This window comes from Acomys russatus, chromosome 7, assembly GCF_903995435.1.
Source record: "Acomys russatus chromosome 7, mAcoRus1.1, whole genome shotgun sequence".
In the NCBI taxonomy this organism is placed as follows: Eukaryota; Metazoa; Chordata; class Mammalia; order Rodentia; family Muridae; genus Acomys; species Acomys russatus.
Window position 1 is genome coordinate 40993131 of NC_067143.1, and position 23843 is coordinate 41016973.

The 23843-nt window shown below is 40.1% G+C and overlaps 1 protein-coding gene across 1 annotated transcript in view; it reads left to right on the plus strand.

Moving 5' to 3' along the window:
• Rab38 (RAB38, member RAS oncogene family) overlaps positions 1–21278 on the plus strand; it is a 62313-nt gene extending 41035 nt beyond the window's left edge. The window contains exon 3 of the mRNA XM_051148884.1: positions 20257–21278. Within this exon, the coding sequence (XP_051004841.1) occupies positions 20257–20409 (153 nt within the window). The 3' untranslated portion in view covers positions 20410–21278. The remainder of the gene's footprint in view (positions 1–20256) is intronic.
• Positions 21279–23843: the final 2565 nt, after the last annotated feature.

Sequence of the window (23843 nt, forward strand, 5' to 3'; positions counted from 1 at the left end):
AGATAATGCTGCACCATAGCATTCCTAAATCTCCAAACCTTCATCTTCCCATTAACAGTGTGAGGCAGAGAAAACTTCATGAAGACCACTCTACAGAATATATTTTTTTTATCCTTTGAGAATGTTACACGATTTATTTGGCCATACAAACATCTGACTCATCCTACCACCTCCTCTCAGAACTACCATAACTTTCTTACTCTCTCCAGTGTCTGCTCAAAGCAACAAGATGAATGAAGGAAAAAAAAGACATACAAATAGGAAAGGAAGAGAAAGATGTCAAAGCATTTTTATTGCAGAAAATATGACCCAACACATAAGAGACCATAAAATTCCAAAAGAGTTTTCCAAAGTAGTAGGATACAAAATTAGCTTACAGCCCCCTGCAACTTTCTTTAATATATAATAGTTAATAATATATAATAGCAATCGATGTAATAAAAGAGAAGTCAAGAAAACCATCCCATTCACAATAACCCCAAAACCAAACAAGGAGGAAAACAGAACAAACCTAACCAAGAATGAAAGTTCTTTATAATGAAAACATTTAAACACCGAAAAGGAAATCGCATACACTGGAAGATGGAAAGACTTCCCGTTCACAGAGATAAAATTAGTATTGTGAACATACTACCCTCGTGAAGACAATCTGTAAACTCAGTGTAATCCCCATCAAAATTCCAATATTGTTCTTTAAGGAGATAGAAAAAAACTTCCAAAAATTCACACTAAAGTGCAAAAGACCTAGAATACCCTAAGTAATTCTGGGTATAAATTATAATGCTAATGTTGTATCACCACACCTAATTTCAAGGTTTCCTACAGAGCCACACAGTTCCCCAAACGACCTGGTACTGGACAAAAGCAGAATTGTAGGTAAACTGACTAGAGGATTCATGTACAACTCCAGATAACTACAGCCACTCAGCTGTGATAAAAATGACAAAAACACACATGGAAGGAATGGCATCCTCCCCAACAAATTGTGCCTTAGAAACACATAGAAAAATGGAATTAGAGCCCTATCTGTTCTCCCTTGAAGTCCTTTCCTCCTGTGAGTCCTTCCCTGCTGTGATAGGACTTTTGTTCTGATTTAACCCATTAGCACTTTCTTTAATCTTCTCCTAAGGTTTGGTTTAGTTTCATGTCCTTATTGGTGCAAGTTCAGACTAATTCTGAATCAGATTTGCGGTCAGATTCTAGACCTTCTGACCTCTGTATGTGTTCTTTTAAACCTGACCTTTGTACAGTTACATTGGTTTCTTTTATATTAGTTTTCTTTTTATTCTTAATATTCTCTAGTTCCTGCAATGTTTATCAGTGTGTCTTGTTTTTCCACACTGTCTGAGTTTCTGGAGTAAAATAAACTTTTAAATTTTCCCATGATGGCTTTGGCTTAAAACTTAACATTTTTTATTTTCTTTGTTCTACCTTTAATTGGGAATATTTTCATATAGGTGTCATATGGAGAATTTAGAAAAAAATCACAATTAAAAACACAAGAAGACATTACCTATAATCTAATGATTAATTGAATTAAATGAGAATATTTTACTGTGTTCCCTTTTGTTTATATGTATATTTAAAAGAACTCCATCCTAATTGTTTTAAGGCATGTTTATTCCCTTTTAAAAACTTTATGCATTTGCTTTTATGTGTAAGGATATTTTTATGCATGTATGTCTGTACACCGCATGCACATCTGGCATGTATGAGGGCCAGAAGAGGGCAGCAGACATCCTGGAACTGGAGTGCATGCGAACCACCACGTGGCCGCTGAGAATCAAGCCTGGACTCTGTAGAAGAGCATCAGGCCTTCTTAACCACTGAGCTATCTCTTCAGACTACCATGTTTATTTTGACACTTCAGTCCTCCAGATGGACTCACTATGTGCAGACAGAGAGTTGTTATCTGTAAGTGTATAATTGCATAAGTACAGCAAGAGCTACAAGAAAGAGAGAAGTGAATGTGATTAGTGACAGAAACTCCACTCTTGAATAACGATTTATGATGTAGACAATAGACAGCATATGCACGCACACACACACATACATATCTAATATATATATACATATTCCCAGCAATAATACTAAAAACTTTTAAAGTTCACATCCAAAGTAGCAGCATCTTCTTCTTGGCAAAATTATTGTTCCTTTTGTTCTATTGCATTGCAAAATCCTGTAGAAGGGCTAAAAAACAGGAATTAGGTCTTAGTTTTTAAGTTTCAAGTAGGCTTTTTAGTACTATTATTATTATTTTACATAAGAATGTATTGAGTAATTGTTGTCTTCTGATCAAGAAAATGACCTCAAGTCATTCTGCTTCATTCTTGTGAGCATCTCTATCAGCATGCCCAATAAAGTATCCCAAATTATCCATGTGCCAGCACATGGTGGTTGTTAGATATCCCTGTACCTGATAGAAAATATAGCTTGGTGTAAAATACTTTTTCTTGTTCATATTTTGTTTAGGCCGTCTAAATCATTTGCCCTATCTACCCTCATGTTGGTGCTATTAATGTCTGTTAAGAGATAATAATGAGACAACTAAAGATTCTCACGTTCAAAATAATTCCACAATGTCAGGTTTCTATTTCTGCTCCTACCCACATCCCTCTTTCTTTCCCCCTACATATTATATAAACATAAATTACCATTTGTATATGTTGAGCTATCAAATCACTGTCAACTGCTAATAGCATATACAAGATCTAAGTGGGGCTACTCCTGGAACCACTGAACTTGGAATTGTTTCTAGCCTTGAGTGTAAACATGGTCCTGAAACGAAATTCATCCAATTCCTCTTCAGGAACTTTTGCATCTGAAGTTGAGGACTGGAAATCTTTTTCTCTGACATCAAAATGATGAACTAATGAGCCTAGAAGCTGCAAGTCTTTTCATATACAGAAAGCCACTACAGACAGAGAAAATGAAGCTGACCTGATAGCATTTAGAGTCTAATTGTATTGCCTCATGTTCATGGAGTAGTCAGAGTCTTTCAGCAATTCTGTCACTCCTGGGAACTAAACTCTAGATGCCCTGGGCAATTCAATGGGTTTCTGAATTTTATAGCTAAAAAACTATGGCTAATCAAGTTGATAGAGTGCACTTGCTTTAGCAAGTGATCTGTTAAACCAATGTCTCCTACTTAAAGCCTCAGCATGAAAAATCATCTCCATTTAAGGAGCATTCTTCTTAGGTATTTCACCAGATTCACTGCATTAGTCAACAGACAGAGATAGTGTTGAGGATCATCTTCAGCTGTTTCGAAAATGATAGAATATACATTCCCAGCCTTCGCAATTGATGAAATTGACACCAGAGAGACAGAGAAGAGATAGAGAGAGGAGAAAGAGGAGAGAGAGAGAGAGAGAGAGAGAGAGAGAGAGAGAGAGAGAGAGAGAGAGAGAGAGAGAGAGAGAGACAGAGAGACAGAGAGACAGAGAGACAGAGAGAGACAGAGACTAGGACAGTTGGCAGTGACATCAGGGCCAAGGTGAATTTGCTGTCCTAACCAGGACAACTTACCCATAAATGACATTTAAAAACTATTTCCATATGTAATAGGTGCCACAGCAGAATACTAGGAAGCACCTAGAAGAGGTACCTAGTCCTACCTTGTTTTGATTGTTAGGGAATGTCCGTCTGTCACAATGTGTTTTCATAAGCAACCAAGGCCACTATCTTCAGTGTTGCATTATGTGACTCTTTGTTAACATAACACACACACACACACACACACACACACACACACCATCTTTGGCCAGACTCGGAGATATGGAGAAAGGTGAGGGTAGAAGTAGTATACCTTAGATAAGGATTTATATAAAAGCCATTGATAAGTCTCTCTGTAGGTGGACTTTTGGCTACATTGTTGGGTTATTTTTCACTACTCTGCCCTCATACCTTCCAGTCCTCCAACACGAGGTAGGAGAAAAAGAAGGTTGAAAGAGAAAGGGGGCATTGATGTCGTTGGACTACTGCCTGCTGATTAGGGACATCAAATTTTTTGGGGTACATTTGATCACTGTCATCAGGGTATCTCCAATTGGCAACCAGCAATCCACCAAACAGCAACAAACAGCAACAGCAATAGGAGTAGCAGGGCCAGCAGCAGCAGGGGTAGCAGCAGCAGGGGCAGCAGCAGCTGCCTCCTCTCTTGTGGCTCTGACATTAATATACCCTGTGAACTGTCCACAGAATTCCGAATGTAAACTATCTGCAGCTGGCAAAATCACACCAGTGCCAGAGCATGAGGCAAACTATATTTATCTACTGTAGTCAATCTGAAGCAGCCCCATATCTCTACCTGGGATTAAAACAATAACACATTTATATTAAATTTCTGTGTTTTTATTTTTTTATTTAATTAATTTATTCAGATTACAACTCAATTGTTATCCCATCAGTTGTATTCTCCCATCCCTCCCTCCCTCCTGCTTTCACCCTATTTCCCTACCCTAGGTCTATGACCGAGGGGGGGACTCCTCCCCCACTATATGGTCATAGGCTATCAAGTCTCATCTTGGTAGCCTGCTTATTCTTTCTTTGAGTGCCATCAGGTCTCCCCACCAAGGGGAGGTGGTCAAATATGGGGCACCAGAGTTCATGTCAGAGTCAGTCCCCGATCTCCATAAAACTCTGGAGAATGTCTTGTCCATTGGCTAGCTCAGAGTAGGGGTTCGATGATTTCTACTTGTATTGTCCCTGGTTAGTGCAATAGTTTGAGCAGACCCCTCCTAGGCCCCAATCCACTCATCACAATGTTCTTCTTGTAGGTTTCTAGAACCCCCTGGGTCCTTAAAGAAACCAAAATTCTTGCTACATGTCTTCTCTGCCTAAGTTCTCCATCCACTATTGTCCCATGTACCACTGCAGCTTCAAGTTAGTAGCTGTCACTTGTATAAAGAGAAGCACTAAATCAGAGATACAGCATTATGTAATAATTCTATGGTCAGATATAATATATCTGCTTGATACTCTTTCCCTGTGTTGGCGTAGAAGGAATAAAATGGGGTGGAGGTATTTTTTGTTTTCTCTAATTCTTCTTTTTTAACTAGAATCTACCATGTACTATTGCAAACCTTCCTGTGTGTTCTGCATGTTGTTCTGAATGGGGCAAGGCATCTGCACAGGGGTTAGACTGAGAATTATCAGACCAGAGATGTGTGCTTGATCTACATCCAGGGAGGGAAATAAGACTCACTTAGGCAGAGGCCACAGTGAGTGCTCTAGCCCTTAGCACACCCTGTCGTCTAGCTCACCGAGGCCTTAGGTAAGCAGGGAAATCAGTAGTGATGAGACAAAGGAGACAAGATCACACACTTTGGTATCCACTCTGAGCCAATAAAGTTTTATAAGCTAATAATGAGGATAAGGTATGAACAAAATTGTACTTTAATTGCCAGGAGACAACCTGTCAAGAAAAGGAAGGATGACTTTTAATGGAGAGAAATTAAAGGCATGAAGCTTGAGAGCTTATATAGGGCATGGACCAGGGGGAGAATGAATATAAGATGAGAGCACATCGTGTTTGTCATCATTTCTAAACACAAAGATTCATGGTCCAAGTCAACACTCACAGTAGCTGACGCAGTGATTTCAAACACAGCTTGAGACAGAATATATCTGATCTGTTGAAAGGCTCAATGATTATTTCGTGACTAATAGATTATTCTGTTCAGTGGTGTGATATTTCAAGACCTGTAATGCCTACTTTTCCAATTACAAAATTATGGAATGAAGAAAAGAACTTACGACTCCATCCAGAAAGAAACAAATGACATATCAGGCTCTATGTGATACTTCAGGATGTTCCCAGCCTAAACATGGTCTATTATCTGACTATGGAACTTAGAACTCAGGGATTTGGAAAGGCAGGTAGGCAGGTTTATTCCCAGGAATCAACCTGTGGTTCTGGTAGTTTCCTAACTTCATAGACATTCCAGATATGAAAAGGTGATTAAATATGAGTTTCTTAGCTTTATCACCATCTCTACTTTTACATACCATTCTTGTTATTATTTGTTTTTATCCTAGTTAGCATTACTTTCATAATAGTGGTAAACATAATTTTATTTACACTATCCAAAAATGCAAGAAATTCAAACTCTCAGTGTCTTAATCAGTGTTCAATTGCTGTGAAGAAACATCATGACTATAGCAACTCTTATAAACCAAAACATTTAATTGGAGCTGGCATACAGTTTCAGAACTTTAGTCTATATTGGCATGGCAGAAACCATGGCAGCCTGCGTGCAGATATAGTGCTGGAGTGATATAGCTAAGAGTTCTGCATCTGACCAGCAGGTAGCAGGAAGAGAGAAACACTGCCTGGCTTGAGCATTTGAAATCTCAAACTCCATCCCCCAGTGACACATTTCTTCCAAGAAAGCCACACCTCCTAATCTCTGTCAAGGAGCACCACTCCCTAATGACCAAACGTTCAAATATATGAGTCTATGAGGGTTATTCCTATTCTAAACGGCACATTCCCCTCCCTGGCCTCCATAAGTGTATAGCCATACCATAATACCAACATGCAGCCAGTCTAACCTCAAAAGTCCTCACAGTATATAAAAGTCTCAATGCTGTCTAAAAATTCCACAGTTCAAAATCTCTTCTGAGACTTATGCAATCTCCTAACTGTAATACACATGTAAAAATCAAAATCAAAAGGCAGACCACATACTTCCACTATACAATGGCATAGAATAAACATGGCCATTCCAAAAGAGAAGAAAGGGAGCACAGTGAAGAAGTATTGGACCAAGGTAAGACCAAAACCAGCTGGAAAGACTCCATGTCTAATGTCCAAGCACCTCTTCACATCTCTTCCTCCTTCAGTTTGGTTGACTGAAACACAATTCTCTCTCCGGGGTTAGCTTCACACCCTGTTACCAGCTCTCGTTGGCAGGTATCCCACAACTCTGGCATCTCCAACATATTGGGGCCTCCAAGGCAATCCTGCCTTCACCTTCACAGCTTCATGCAATGGCCTCTCTAGACCTGCATGCAAGGACATCCCTAACACATGCGTTGAATCCAACAGCTTTCCTTAGCCACAGAGGGAGATTCCTCAAGCCTTTTCTTGTATCCTTGAGTCTACAACCAGAACCACATGGATGAAGCTGCCAAGGTCTTCTGCTTGCTGGGCCTGAAATATGGCCCCCTCATTCAAATACATTTATACCAGATTTCTGGTTTTGATGTTTCCCTTTACTGCCTAAACTTGGATGTCCTGGAACTTGCTGTATAACCAATTCTGTCTTTGAACTGTTTGCTTCTGCCTCCTGAGTGAGTGCTAGGATTAAAAGGGTGGTACACCACACCCAGCTCTAATCTTTCTCTAATTATTTTTCATAAATTGGAAGTTTAGCTGGGTGAGATCTTGCTCTATGTCACCATTTTTTTTTATTCCATTTAAAATCAGGCTTTTCCTTAAACTTTTTATCTCTAACTTAGCTCTATTAGAATTGCTGGTGCCCCTTTTCTCCCCAGACTGGGCATTTTGTTCTTTCTCTTGCTCAGCATGTACCTTTTCGTTCTAAATCTTCATAAGAGCCACCACTAAGAACCACACAACAGAGTCAATACAAGGCTGCCTGAAATCTCCTCTGTCAATGCCATTTATCCAAAACTCTTCAATTTAGTCTCAGGCAGATTTTTTTAAGACAAGGTCAAAAATCAGCCTCATTTCCCACCAAATATCACAAGAACGATCTCTAGACCACATACTAGTATTATTTTCCTCTGAAGCCTCTTGATCTGGGCTGTCATAATCTACATTACTCTCAGCACTACTGTCTTCCCTGATCCTGCTAGGATGCTTCATTAAGCTCCACCTTTAAAACATTGGACTGTGTTCTTGATCCAAAGTTCAAAAAGCCACAGCCCACCAATAAGAAACTTGGACAGACAGAGCAATACTCCACTCCTCGGTACAAACTTCTGCCTTAGTAAGTGTTCTGTTGTTGTGAAGAGACACTATGACCACAGTAACTCTTAGAAAAGAAAGCATTTAATTGGGGCTGACATTTGAAACCACTAAGAAGGCCACACTTCCTAATCACTGTAAAGTAGTGCCACTTCCTAATGACCAAGTGTTAAATATATGAGACAATGGGGGCCAATCTTACCACTTCATTCAAACCCCCACACTCTACTAAAGAGTTAATTGATGAATAGACAAAGGGGTCATATATAAAGAAAAACCAAACTAAAGGATTGGCAGGATATTATTAAACTTGAACTTCATTTAATTCTTTTTACAAAGATAAATGGACATTCATTTAATTTTATAAAAATCTGTTAGGGAAAGATAATGCTGAATAGGCATATATACAATCTTAGTATCTATTCCAGAAATACCAGGGCTTATATATTATGTACTATATATGTACTATATAATATATATATATATATATATATATATATATACACTATGTATATGCAGTATAAAATGTAATATTTATAATCCTTATACTTCTATGCACTCATTAGTTTTAACCATCTTTTTCTTCTTTTTTAAAAGAAATACTTATTTATTTATCTATTATGTATACAGAGATCTGCCTGCATGTATACCTGCAGGCCAGAGGAGGGTATCAGATCACATTATAGATGGTTGTGAGCCAGATGGTTGAACTCGTCACCTCTGGAAGAGCAGTAAGTGCTCTTAACCACTGAGCCATCTCTCCAGCCCCAGCATTTTTCTTAATTAAATATTTATTTTAATTTCATGCGCATGAGTGCTTCACCTGCATGGAGACAAGAAATGGGTATCAAATCCCTTGGCACTGGAGTTAAACAAAGTTGTGAGCCACCATGTGGGTACTGGGAACTTACCCCAGTTTCTCTACAAGAACAGGAAGTGCTGTTAACTGCTGAGCTATCTCTCTAGCTCAGAAGAAAGTCTTAGTGAGGAATGATGTAGTTCAAGTTGCTTTGTGCTTGTGGCTGTGTGGGTTGTCTTGATTGTTAATTGATGTTGGAAGACCCACCCCATTGCTCATGGCACCATTTCCTACGCTCTGCACCCTGAAGAGTATAAGAAAAAAGAAAGCGATCAGAGAAAGTAAGCAAGGATCTTAGCGTTTGTTTCCCTCTGCTCTTGACTGTGGACTGGATGCCTTAAGTTTCTGCCTAGATTTACCCTCAATAACCTGGATTTTAAGCCCAATGAACCTTTTCTTCCCTAATTTGATTTTGTCAGGATATTTTCTCTCAACAGAAATGAAACTTGAGCATTCTGACAATAGATGTCATTAATTAGTTTTACCTTATAAATAAGGCTTAAGAAAAATTGTCTTTTGCCTATATAAATTTAGTTATTAATCAGCAATAGTTATTCTAAACAGGAACAACACAGTTAAAGAATTATATCTAAAGGAAATAAATGAGGCAAGTTAAGTCTGCTTGCGTGAAAGTCTAATTATCCAACTGAGCTCAGCTCAGTGACAATAAACTGGTTCAGTCAAGCTGTCCTCCACTTCCCCTGATAGAGTGGTGTCAGACAGCAGCTGGACACAAATTAGAACAGACAGCTTGGCTTCTGGAGTAAATTTTGTAGAGAACATATTTTCTTTTTCACTCTCTACCAGAATCACCCACATCTAAATGTATTTTCAGGTTGTATCCTGAACTTGTCACTCTTCTGAGGACCTGATCACTCATTTAGTCAGTTGATTGGCTGTTCATTTACTTAGATGCTGCGTGCAGCCACTGTGGTGTAGAGAGAAATGCAGCAATGGCCCTGGCATCTCAGTGAAGGATGCATACAAACAAGTCTCTTTCCTGTAGATCAGAATTAGGTGAGAGTATCTGAAGGACATCTGTCCCAGCCAAAGAAAGTCAAGAGACTTCCCAGAGAAAATGATTGTCAAAGTATGATTTGAAGCAAGGTGAGTGTGAGCAGGGTGTAGGCACGTATATGTGTTGAAGTACCAGTGAGTGCACTGGAGCAATGTCTGAGGGTTTCCTCTCTGTTTATCACCGAACTCTATCAAGAGTACTGTGAAATAGAGTTATGACTGGTCTCATTTTGCAGAGATAAGTCACACTATAGATCTTAACTCTGGAGCTTTCTTACATTTCATTGCTCCCTGCTGCTTCCTGGGACAATGATGCTCCACTTTCAGATTGCAGTCATAGCACACAGAGTTGCCAAAACAAAAGCATTTAATCAAGACAGAAATAGATTTTAAGACAGATCACTTCTGCTCATAGTGAGCAATCAATAACACTTGAAATTGCATCAAATACATCCAGAATATACTGTGGCTAAGTGTTTATTCTATGTGTGTCTCAGTCTCCTCTTTGCGAAAGTGGAGTTAAGAGTATATTTCTTCTCAGATGAGTTTATATATGTTTCAGCATGCAAAGCAGCATACCGAGTAAGTGTCCAAGCAAGCAGGGTTAGTAATTATTACTATTAATATTTGTGTCTGTTGGAGCACTTGCCTTCCAGAGCTGATAAATGAGAACAGATATTAACTGAAGTTATTCTTCATGAATGGAATTATTATGTCTGACTAAATGAAAGAGTTGAAACTTGGGTAGGCTCTTTTTAAAACTGATTATTGGGTGTCTTAACACTATGTTAGCAAAAGATTCACAGTGGGGGTAATTAAAACGCAACTAAATTAAAAGTGAAGTGTTAATAGTAGCAGAATCCATGAGTGCTCTGACTGAGTGATGGTTCATGGTAGGGTACACATTCTGGGTTTGGAAAATGCATCTCTGGAATGGCAAACTAAAAAAAAAAAAAACTCCTGGGAACTGTCTGCCTAGTCTTAGGGCTCTTGGTAGGGCTCTTGGTACTTGATAAAGGAGAAAGAAAGTAGGTATGATTCCATGCTTCTTCAAGTTCAGAAATTTAATGGAGATGAGTGAGTTAGCTGCCAAGCTAGAAAGAATATGTCTATGCCACTTAAGGGTTTCAAGCCTGAAAGCCACCAAACTAACTAATAATCATGAAATGAGTATAACACACTGTAGACTGCTCACTTCTAATTTTTCAGGGTTACAAAGAAAGCAATAGAGCAATGAGGTTGACGAGCTAATGCCTGGTGCCTTACATATCATTTATGGAGAAGAATAGCCTAAGAACAGAAACTCCACTGGCCTGTGGTCCTGTACCTGATCGAATACATTTTGGGTTTACATGAATAGTTTGATTAGTGGGCTAGGTAACTCTGGAAAAACTATATAATCTCAGGGGTTTGTTTTTTGCTTCTTTGAGAGGGTTGACTTAGCTGAAACAGGGAAAGGGAAAAGATATAAATGGTATATAATTTTCAACTTGTCCATGGGTATAGTGATGTTGGGTAATACTATGATTTAGAGGGTTCTTGCCATGTTGAAAGTCAGTAGCACACAGTATGCATTATAGCTAAACATGATCCTGTTCTGGGGACACCAGTAACAGGCAGGAAAGGCACAGTCCTAAGGGTCAGTTGACGTGGCCATAAAGAGACAGATAACATAAAGAACGCATTTCACAAAACAGACAGAAGGCTACTCAGAGAATAGAATGTTTTCAGAAATGGGGAGGACGGTGGGCAGCAAAAGCTGTGCAATTCGGTAACCTCTGTAATGCCCATAAGTCCTATTTTCTTCTGTTTGCCTTAAATTTCTCATGTGTCTGAGAAGGCTGACTCGTTTTCTGTTACTCTTTAGTGTTTGGTGACTCTGTAAAAATTAAGGGTGTTTTCAGGGCTGAAGTGGGGTAGATGGCCACCCAGGTGGTGGAGGAAGTGTTCCTTGGCAGATCAAAGAGGAGACCTGAGAAATATCAGGCCCTGAAGCTGTAGGAAAGCACTTAAATGTTCGGTAGAGATGTGACGTGTGTTCTCAGGGTGAGGGGCTTCCGTGCCTGTCTGTGTAAGACTTCTTACTGTAGTGCTATTACCCAAAACCCTCCTGCTCTAATGAGAGCTTCACAGTGCCGAGGAATTTAGTGCTGTAAGCCCAGGCCTCTAGTATGTCTGGTTCTGAGATTGATGTGAAGATCGTGGAAAGTGAATTCTTTGTCGGCTTCTAACAAAACAGACGTGAAATTTTTCTATTAGAGTTTTTACTCCCTCTCTGGCACTGAAGGTCAAAGATTAACTAATTTGACTCCAGGTAGATGTCCTAAAGAGTTGATTAAAAATTGAGAAGATCTCCAGACCCCAGCTAGTTAGAATAGAATAGATGGTATGCTCCACAGGAAACTCAGAATCGCTCCTGTGTAGGGCACTCTACTAAATTGTATTTTCACAAGTTCCAAAATAAAAATTAAAAGGACAGTGATTTAAAAGATCTCTTTCCTATCTGTGTCTTATAAGTGGGTGCACATTTCATTTCTTTAGCTTTGTGTATGTTTGTATACATGGGAGGGGGTGTGAGTGCACTGCCTATGTGCATGTGTGCACGTGTGCGTGTGCGCACGTGTGCCTGGAAGGCAGTGCTTACCATTAGGTACCTCCTGTAATCAGTCCCTACCTTCTTTGTTAGGACAGATTCTCTTACAAAACCTGGAGCTCACCAGTTTGGCCAGACTGGCTGGCCAGCAAGCCGCAGGGACCCTCCTTTCTCTGCCCCTTCAGTGCTGAGATTGCATAGACATGACACCTCACTCAGCTTTTTACATGGACTCTAGGGAACTGAACTCAGGTGCTTCACCAATTAGGCCACCTCTCTGCTTGCTCTCTCTCTCTCTCTCTCTCTCTCTCTCTGTGTGTGTGTGTGTGCATGCACACATGCTCTGTCCTTGTGCATGTGTACTATGATTCATGTGTACATACATGTATGTTTGTATTATGTATGCATTCATGTATGCACGAATGTTTGTATGTCCACAGGTGCCCACCCTCAAGCACTGAAACATGTAAAGGCTGTTGGGTGCTTTCTTTTACTGTCATCTGCCTTATTCCCTTAAGACAGTGTCTTTCACTGAACCGGAAGCTCATTCTTTTTCAGCTAGGCTGACTGGCAAGTGAGCTCCCAGCATCTGCCCATCTGCCCCTCTCAATGTAGCCATTCCCAGCCATTACATGGATGCTGAAGACTTGAACTCAGATGCTCAGGCTTCCAAAACAAGTGCTCTTACCAACTGAGTCATCTCAGTCCAGAATCTTCTGAAGCCTGTCCATGTGGGTTACTGGGCCAGACCCATTGAATCAGTGCCTGAGAGGAGGTCCCTAGTAATGTACATGTGTAAGCTTACATGGTAGGCATCCATAGCCATGACTGAGAACTCTGAGCGTAGTAGTGAAATTATTTTCTATCTACTTTAAAACCTAAAAAAAAAACTGTTGTGTGATGCTCAAAGAGTTAACACCGGAAGTTGCATTTTGCTTGACATGACAGATTGACCAAAGGCAAGCTCTGCTCTAGGTGAGTTTTCCGGGCCTTATGGCTTCCTTATCTAGAAATGTGGCTGGCAAGTGGCGGGGCATGGTTGATGCCTGACAGCATTATCTTGTACATAACTCAGTTGTCTAACCATAGGAGTCACAACCATTTGTTTTAGTGAGATGCTTTGTTGGCAATTTTAAGTCTGTTTCTCTGGCTCAGCTACTGGTACAGTAAAGCCAATCCACAGCAGTGGCCCCAGCCTGGGCATTCTGACCTGAAGCTGCAAGCACAATACACCTTCTCCTCACACTGCAAATGTGTGAGTGAATCAGTCTGATTCCGCTAGCCTGTGTGTGGCTTGGGAGTTACAGAGTGTGTAAATTGCGCTTCAGGCAGCAGATGCTCCTGGGATGCTGTTACTACACTGCGTCACCTATGCAATCAGAAATCCCCAGGTAGCACTTCTCCTTCTGCACAGTCCTCTGCAATATGAGCTCGACCTGTCTACCCAGATGCAGAGTAGCTCAGGAAGTGATACCGGCAACCTAAATGAAGTTTTTTTTTTTCTTTTTTAAAAATTAATTTATTCAAATTACATCTCAATTGTTAACCTATCCCTTGTTTCTTCCCATTCTTCCCTCCCTCCCGCTTTCACCCTATTCCTCTCCCCTATGTCTGTGACTGAGGGGAACCACTTCCCCCTCTATATGATCATAGGGTATAAAGTCTCTTGTTGATAACTGTTATCTTTCCTCTGAGTGCCACCAGGACTCCCCATCAAGGGGACGTGGTCAGATATGGGGCACCAGAGTTCATGGGGAAGCCAGTATCCTGATCTCAAGCTGTACTATAGAGCAACAATAATTAAAACAGCATGGTCCTGGCACAGCAATAGGCTGGTTGATTAATGGAATCGAATCAAAGACCCAGAAATGAATCCACACAAATATGGCCACTTGATTTTTGACAAAGAAGCCAAATCTATTCAATGGAAACAGGATAGTGTCTCCTAAATGAAGTTTCAGCCAGCAAGGTCTGACCATGCATCTTGGCCTTGGCACAAAACGGCAGGGAGCTTTCTTCTATATTAGACTAGAGAGGGGACTCAGAAGGTAAGCGTACCTACTGCCAAAGCTGATGATCTGAGTTCAATCCCCTGTGGAGGGAGAGAACCAGCTTTCTTGGGTTGGCATGCATGTGTTCATACACACCACTAAATTCTTTTTAACAATTTCTACGTTGGTATTTGTTTTCTCAGCCTTTAACTGCGACTCTAGTGGTGTACGATGAAAGCAGGAAAAAACACACTATGTATATTGGTAAGGGTATCAGCAGTCAAAAGCAGGCTTGAGGTCCCATTAACATGCTCTTTCTCTTTTTTATTCTGACACCAAGTACTCATCCAATCTATCCCTCTATTTATTAGGGAGATATTTAGAAGAGTTGAAATGAATTCAAGCTGGCTTTAGGCACTGCACACTTCCCTCACCCTTTGGCAGTAAGCCTATGGTCATTATCAGTATTTACTGTTTCCCACGAACTCACACCTGGTCCTACCACTTACTAATGTGTGGCTTGGGGCTAGCCACTTAACTCCTTCTCGATCTCAATTTCCTCAGCTGCCAGATGAAGGGGTGGAATTCACACCTTATTGTTCTCCAGATGCTAAGTGAAACGATATGTGTGAAGACTATGGATAGTGCTGTGTCCTCACTGCTCCAAGTATTTCACTTGTTTTAAGTATTAATATATTGAATTTATTATCATGGTCATTTTGTTTGTTCTTTGGGGTTTTTTGTTTGTTTGTTTAGTTTTGTTTTATTTTTCTCTTTTCGAGAGGAAAAAAGTGAGGAATAGTGGTTACTTTTCTGTTGTGATAAAATATCGTTATTTAAAGCACTTCCGAGCAAAAGAGGGTTTATTTTGCTGTCAGTTCCAAGGGATGTATAGTCACCATGACAAGAAAGACAGCAATGAAAGTATGGGCTGGCCTGGTAGTCAGGAAGCAGAGAGATCATGTTTCATGCATACAAAGGAAGTAAAGGGAGAGAACCGGGGAATGGAGCCAGGCTCTAAGATGTCAAGGTCCACCTCTAATCATGTACTTCATCCAGGGAAGCCCCGCCTCCTAAGGATTCCATAACTTTCCCAAACATCACCACCATCCGGGGACCAAGTACAGGGGTCTATGGGACACATTTCTCACTCGTACTGTCATGGGAGCATTTAACACTTTGAACTTCCTGAGGTGACTTAAGAGCCAAAAAAGTGAGGGAGCTAAGACAAGCATGTGACGTCATACACCTTCTCTTCCTTTTTACAGCATGCATACAGTGAATACAGTGCTAAGTGGAAGCCTGACTGCTCCTCGGCTTCATCTTTAAGCCTATGATCTGAACTGGGCATGCTGCCATGGTAACTAGCAGCACACAAGTACTTGTAGGCATGAACATGAACTGATAGAGGGTAAGGCAGAGTGCTCAGCATCTTGTCCTGTCTGTAACAGGATTGTATAGAATTGTACTTATTAGTACTTTACCTCCGAGAGATCCTGGTGTTCACACTTCTGCGATGCACTGGCCTCCGGATGCTGTCTCTGGACATTTTATACCTTTGTGGTTCATGCACTCTTTTCTAGTGTGTAAGCCTAGACTCAAATGAGTGTTTCTCATCTTCACCTCTGTGTCCAGGACTTAGCAGGTAATACTTGTTAAAATGATGGATGTGGCTCAGTCACTGTGAACTGCCACTGTGTATCTATTTACAGCCTCAGTGAGATTCTGTTACTCCTCGGCTCTTCGAGTTTTCTTTGTGGGGAGCCCCATACCCCACCCCAGTACTAATCCCACTTACCTTCACTTGATAAGTCACTCTCCAAAAACAATTTCTCCTGCATCATCTTGTCTGTTATGGGAACTGTCTAGGTAGGCTGCCACTGACTATTCAGATATTTAAGTAATTTCCTCATCATGACTGTCATTTACTTGACAATATTAGCATTTAACCCTATTAACTAAGAGGTTTTGCCAATTTGTACATTAATGAATGAAAACCATACTTAAGTGTCATGTTAATATATTAATAGATATTGAGAAACACTAAAAGCCCAAGTTACATTGTACATGGAGGGGTCCTCTTAGTGTTTAAAGTTTTTCTATTATATAAATATTTTTTAGAAAGTGATAATTACTCTAATCCTTGTAGGAAAACACTTGCCAAGTGTTCCGAATTCTTTATTTTTGCATTCCTAATATAACTTACATTAGATATTTATAAATAACTCTTTAGTTATTTATTTCTTTCGCATCTCCATGCAGCTTTCCTTCCCTCTTCTCCCAGTCCCTCCCTCTCACCTCACTTGCTCTCCACATCCACCCCTCCCCCCTTCTCCTAAGAAAAGGGGAGGCCTCCCATGGATATCCACCAACAGTAAGATTAGGTGCTCTTCTTCTGTTGTGGAAACCTGGTTAGGAGAAGGGGATTCAAAGGCAGGCAATGTAGTCAGGGAGCCCCTGTTCCCACTTCAGGAGTCTCACATGAAGACCCCACTGCACAAAAGAGGACCTAGGTCCATCCCATTTATGCTCTCTAGTAGGTAGTTCTTTAGGCCCAGATTAGTACATCTCCTGTAACCAGGAAAGACTTCCAAAGGAAGGATTGGGATGCCAATCCAGCCACAGAACCTTTGATCCTGTCTACAAGATGTACAGGGGTGAAAGATGGAACAGATTTTGAGGGAAGGGCCACCAATGGTGGCCCAGCTTGAGACCCATGCTACAAGAGGGGGCCCACCCTGACACTATTAGTGATATTCTGCTATACTTGCAGACAGGAGCTTAGCATAACTGTCATCAGAGAGGCTTCACCCAGCAACTGATGAAAAATGATGTAGCCAGACATTAAGTGGAGATTTGGGAATCCTGTTACAGAGGGAAGGATTAGAGGAGCCAGAGAGGTCAAGGAAACCACAAAAAAAAAAAAAAAAAAAAAAAAAAAATTATAGAATAAACACTTGTTTATAGTATGTAACAAGTGAGGAGATTTACTTAATATACATTGTGTCTGCATAAATAATTCTGTTACTGCATTTGATCTTTAAAATAGCTTAGATAGCATTTTGTCATGGGTCAGGGAAGAACCCATGAGGCCCCGCCTCTCTCTAGAGGGTTGTTGGTAGTGACTGGCTACTGGGGAGAGGTTGTCATTTTCTTCAGTAGTGTAGTCACACAAAAAAGTAGTTTATGCTCCAGTAAATAGCCTTTCACATACTCTCATACAAACTTCCCTCATTAAACTCAGTGCGTCACACAGAGAAAAAGCCATGAAATTGTGAAAAGGTTTGTTTGTTGTTGTTTGTTTGTTTTTGTGAAGAGGAAACCTTTCTGTGAAAAGGGGAGAGGCTGAGAGAGGACAGTGGGGTGAACATGTCTAAAGTGCATGATATGCATACATAAAACTGTCAAAGAATAAGTATAAAATGAGAAAAATTCTTGACAGTAAGTTAAATATTGCTTGGTAAAAGACATGGTTGGATGCTGGGGTGTGCAGAGGTGGTCTGGTCTTCCAAGCCACCTGCAGTGAAATCATGGTAAAAGTCTATAGCCTTTCTAAATGTATGGTTCTTTTTTACCTGCCAACATATGATAACAGCTCATGTCTGTTTTGAGGGATGGGATGATATCGCCTTCATTTCCGACACATAAGAAATAGTTAAAAAGAAAGTGGTATTGGCATCTTAACTACTTGAGCATATACTTTAAAATCAAGCTCACATATAGGATTTCTTTAGTGGGAGATGCCATCTTGTAGGCTGAACTTACAAGACTAAGTGCAATTACCCATTCTCACCATCATGAATGGAATATAGCAGAGAAACAGCAATGAGGTTTTTCCTCAGTGACATAAACAACTGGCTGGATTCAGGAGCAAAGTCTTGATCTGTGTCTGTTCCAGGTGCTGCAACAGCCTCAGATTATTATCTTGAAGCAAGGAGTTCAGGTGTGACCTCTGGGTGTGATGGTGGGAATACTGTGTATGTATATATATATACACACACACACACATATATACATACATACACATATATGTATTATATATATGTAATGTGTGTGTGTGTGTGTGCGTGTGTGTGTGTGTGTGCTATCCTGGTGGTAAATTCTTTCTTTTGTTTCTGTTGGGAGGAAAACTCCCACAATTTATAGCAATTAAACATCTGATGTAAGCCAGGCACAGTGGTGCATACTTGTAATTCTAGCACCCTGGGAGTCCAGGACCACCAGTGCTACTCAGAGAAACCCTGTCCAGACCAAAAAATTATGTATATTTTAGATTAAAATGTTTGTTCCATTTTTCAAAATTAAAATTTCTTCTATTATTAACACTAAACTCATTTCTTACATGACCCCCATGTGTATGTAAGGAGGGCGGTGCCATGCCATGCCACAGTGTCCACATGTAAGTCAGTGCACAAACTTGGGTGTTGATTCTCACTTTCGCCCTTGTTTGACTACAGGGTCTTTTTGTTGTATTTCCACTGCCAGTGTTTAGCTAACTGGCCCACGAGTGAGCATCAAGTTCCCTGTGTGCACCTCACATCTTCACGCAGGCGTGTGCTAGTGTTACATACACTCGGGATACTGCATCCATGTCTTGACATGGATTATGGGGCTTTTAACTCATATCCTTACAATTTTGTAGCAAGTGCTGCTCACTGGGCTGTCTTACCAGCCCTGGGTCCACTTCTGACTTCACGTTTTCCTTTCAAGAGTGGCCTCCATTGGCAGTGCCTAGGCGATGCCATGCTAGAACCATTTCTAATCTCAGTGACTTCAGATAGCAAAGGCATAAATCCTACCCAGGCTACATTTATCATCACAAATGGATTGGAGCAGAGTCTAAGAAATCCCACCTCCAGCTTTCCATGACTTCATAGGAAAGGAATGTGGGGCAGTATAACCCTGACTTTTATTGCCTCTAACTGAGAAAATAAGACACCTGGCTTCTCACTCACATTTCTCATATTTAATTGGCCAGCAGCTGTCACATGTTTGTCTGAGTTCAAGGAGGCCAGAAGCATGGGATTTGTTTCATTTGGCTGGAAGGCAGAAAGATAGAAATATTTGTCAAACTGCTAGTGACTGCTGCAAAAGATGTCCTATTGCCTCTTTTTCCTATTGCGCCTATAAAAGCAATTTGAATCAGGGGAATTGTAAGTCTAAGCTAGACTGAAAAGGTTTATGTCTCATATACGATTATAGATGAACAGGTGGAAAATAAGAAAATTGAAATCTAAAAAATGTAACACATTAAATGTGTCCAGCAAACAATGTTATTCCTATTTGACAAAGTGAAATCTATATGCTAACTTTTGTGAAGAGCCAAGACATAGAAAGGAAAGGAGGAAGGAAGAAAGGAAGGAATGTAGCAATGACGATGAAGGAAAACAAGAGGATATGTGGATAGTGTATAGAAAGGATTTTTACATGAATCACCAAAAATACTGCCTTGGCTGGAGAGAGAGCTCAGTGGGTAAAGGACTTGTTTTGTGAGCAAAGGGATCGGCTTCTGATCCCCAGAATATGGGCATCAAATTCCAGACAAGCTGCTCCCAAGGCCCCTCTCGTCCCATTGCTGGGAAGGCAGGTCCGTGAACCCCAGTGGCCAGCCAGCCTAGCCTGTGTAGCAAGTCTCAGGCCAGTTAGATACTGTGTCTCAAAGAAAGGCAGAGGTGCCTGGGACACAACACTTTCAGCTGTCCTCTGTCCACCACATTCCAATGTACATGTATGTGTACATGGAGACAACAGCAACACACAAACACATATTTTTAAAATATTGGATTTTATCTTATATGATACTGTTATTTTCGAAGGTTGTATTAAAAGAAAATTGTTTTTCCCCTCCCCCCTCCCCCAGGAGAATATAAACATCGATGAAGCTTCAAGATGCCTGGTCAAGCACATACTTGCGAACGAGTGTGACCTCATAGAGTCCATAGAACCGGACATTGTGAAGCCCCACCTCACATCACCTAAGGTTGCCAGCTGCTCTGGCTGTGCCAAATCCTAGAAAGCTCCTCTGCTGGCATATCACAGAAAGAACCCTGTGGCCTTCATGAATTGTTCTTCAGGTTTTCTTTATGACCATGTTGGGTAAGCGTCATGGTAGGGAAGCCCATGTGACAAGCCAAAGGTGTATGACGGTATGTGTCCTGTCAGAGAGCAGCAGCAAATGTTCTTTATATGTTTCCCCCGCTGTCAGCACAGTGTTTACAAGCTTTTAAAATATTAGTCTGTGGCAAAATGCTGTTTTAGCACTGAGCAAAGTCACTCAGGGACACAGCCAGCCCTGATATTTATTCCTTTAAATCAGCAGAAGCTTCTGGGCTTCTTGAGAAGGGGAATAAGAGAGCAAGGAGGAGGTCAAGCGAAGAGTGGAGATTTGCCTTGCCCTGGTGGGTCTTTGTGCAGGTTTCAATTTGTGTCTGGGCTGTCCAATAGGTGTATTAAATAGAAACGGTATTTTCTCCATTCACTGCAGACCTAAGGGTTGCCTGTGATGTTGCTCTTTAGAGCCGTCTGCACCGGCACCCTGTGCTTTGGCTGCCTTCATTGTCACTTGCTGTGCCCTGAATGCTGGTTTAACTGAAAACTGTATGGAAGGATCTTGCTCCCTGTGTGTGCCTTTCTTTTAGCTTCCTCTGACTGTAGCTGCGGGACTCCTCTGTACATGTAAGATATATTATATATATTTTTCACAAGTGAAAAATAAAACATTAAAGATGCTGTTTCCCTATTCCTGATGCTGCCTTCAAGTTCTTTCTTAGTACTGTGTCATTTTCAATTGTGTTTTGTTTTGTTTTGACAATACAACCATGTTTCTCAAAATCCATTTCTACAGTTGATTTTTGAAAGGAGGTAAGGAATTGGGAGGAGTTCATTACATCTGCATCAACTGTTTCATTCAGTAGTTAAGACAAGGAAATAATCAGTGTTTATTTTGGTTAATCACGGAAATATGCTTTCATACATTCTGACCAATAAAGTGACAGAACAATGAATGTAAAGACAAACAATTGGCCTTATTGTTGAAATGCTGCAGGTGGATAACATTTTTAATAGAACTAATTTGTTTGATATTTATAGTACATTCACAGAAGCTTCAAGTTTTTAAAAACATATATTTTTAGTATATACCCTTAACATTCACTGCTTCTGTCAGCACCACACACATGTTAGTATTACCCGTGATGCAGCTGGCCCATGAGACAGGTAGTTCTGAAGCATCTAGGAATTCATGCCTCTTGAAACAGCTGTCACCAGTGAGCAGAGAATGAACTATAAATAGCCCCCAATTTTCTTTTCACTCACCATGGATAACTCCAAGTCATGCTCTGTGGACTGTTGCTAGTGGTACTAAGATCCTGCCTTTTATAGAGGTAATTTTCCATTTGATTCTTCCTAAATTATGTTCGTATTCCTCTTATTATGGGGAGGCAACCTATGTTTGTTAAGGCAGAGATGAGCCTAGGGGGAAGATTCTTAGCGTCAGATGTTTGATTTGAATTAATTACAACGAGGCACAGCCAGGATGGACTCATTGCTGGTGGCGAAAGCTGTAAGCAGTAGTACCAAGGGGCTAAGATACCCATGAGGTGGGTAGAGGACAGATCTAAGGTAAATACGATTCTGTCAAATCAAGCTTTTGCACAGCAAAGGACACAAGCAGCAGCGGTGCGAGGGGACAAACTACGGAATGGGAAAGATATTTTCAAACTATTCACTGATAAAGAATGAATAAAAAAAAAAAAAAAACACACAAGGACTCTAAAAACTCAGTGGCAACAACAATAATCCTATAAAAATGACCTGGAGAGATACTCTTCCAGTGAGGACATATCAGCGGCCACCAAGTTTTGAAAAATAAAGGTAGAACATTACTAGCCATGAGAAAAAGATGAACTTAAGCACAAAGAGATGTCATTCTGTTCTAGTCAGAATACCTAACAACACAAAGGAAAAATAAGAAATGCTGATGAAAACAAAGAAAATGAGACTCATACACCATTGATAGGAATGAAAATTAGTGTAACAGCTATAATAAACAACATAAAATTCCCTTAAAAAATCTGAAAACATATGTACCACAAAGTTCAGCCATCCCTCTCTAGGTCTATACTCATAAGAGAATGAAACAGCATATGAACAGGTGTCTACACTTCATATGTATTGCCTGACTATTCACAGTATCCAAGGTTTAGTGACAACCAAGGTACCCATTAGCAGATGAATGGTTGAAGAAAACGTGTAAGTGTAGAATACCATTTATCCAAGGGAAAAGACGTGAGCCTCTCATTTATAGTAAACTAGATGGAGTAGTATAACATTATGTTATATAAAATAAGCCAAACACAGACAAATACTATGTGCTTCTCTCTTTCATATGTGAACCCTGTAAAACTTATTTTAAGTAGCAAAGATATAATTGTAATTACTAGAGGGTGTTAAGGAGCAAGAATGATGGACATAGGCAAGAGGAATAATTCCTGGTGTTCTATAGCATAGCAAGGTTATCATAGCCCACGTGTCCATAAAAAATTAAGAGCTGCTCTCAAATTGCCCAAATGTGACAAAGAGAAATGTTAATTAACCTAATTTAATCGTATTGTATGAGAGTATATATTGAAACATTTTGATGTACCACACACATATGATTATCATTTATTACTTTCAAAGAAGTTTTAAAAACAGAAGAAAAAACTCTAGACAAGAAAATATATTCAGTTCAATCTATACTTTTAGTAAATTTGGTGTGCAACCTGTATCTAATAAATACCAGCAAGATCCTGGAAAGCTTTTCAACCTTGTTGTGTTGTGATGTTGAATGTGTGCTTAAAAACAGCCATTTAAGAATCTGTTCATGGAGGCACTCTGCCATGGCTCAACTGTTAATATTCTGGCACATCCACCTGTAGTAAACATTAATATTCTCCTGAAAAACTCCTTGAAATTTACAGCGATGTTGGCCCAAAACAAAGTGATATGGAAATGCCCAGGATTGCTTTGGCAAAGAAAAATAGGTAAAGTGAATAAAATATTTCTTTTTGAAAAGCTGAATACATGAAGTTGTTTCGTTTCCAGATTGTAGAATACACACCCTTCACAAAAGCAATAAGGAGTCTTCCAAGAAAGAGAAGAAATCGGGGTTGGGGTGGGAGCGGAAATAATAGCAAAGAGAAGCTGTGTACTTACTTTTTTTTTTTTTAGTAGGTCAGGTTTGAGTGAATAAAGGTGTGGCTGTATTTTAACAGGCATGGAACTTAGATGGTTTAAGGTACAAGTAATACTAAAATGATGCTATTTTATTTTTTTGCTGTGCTGTGGACAGTTAAGACTAAAATCCAGAATGGATCTTCTTCCCTCAATAACACCTTCTAAATATGTACTCCTTTCTCTCACTGAGCTTCTACAGCATTAGGAGTCTTGATACTTACCTAGTGAACA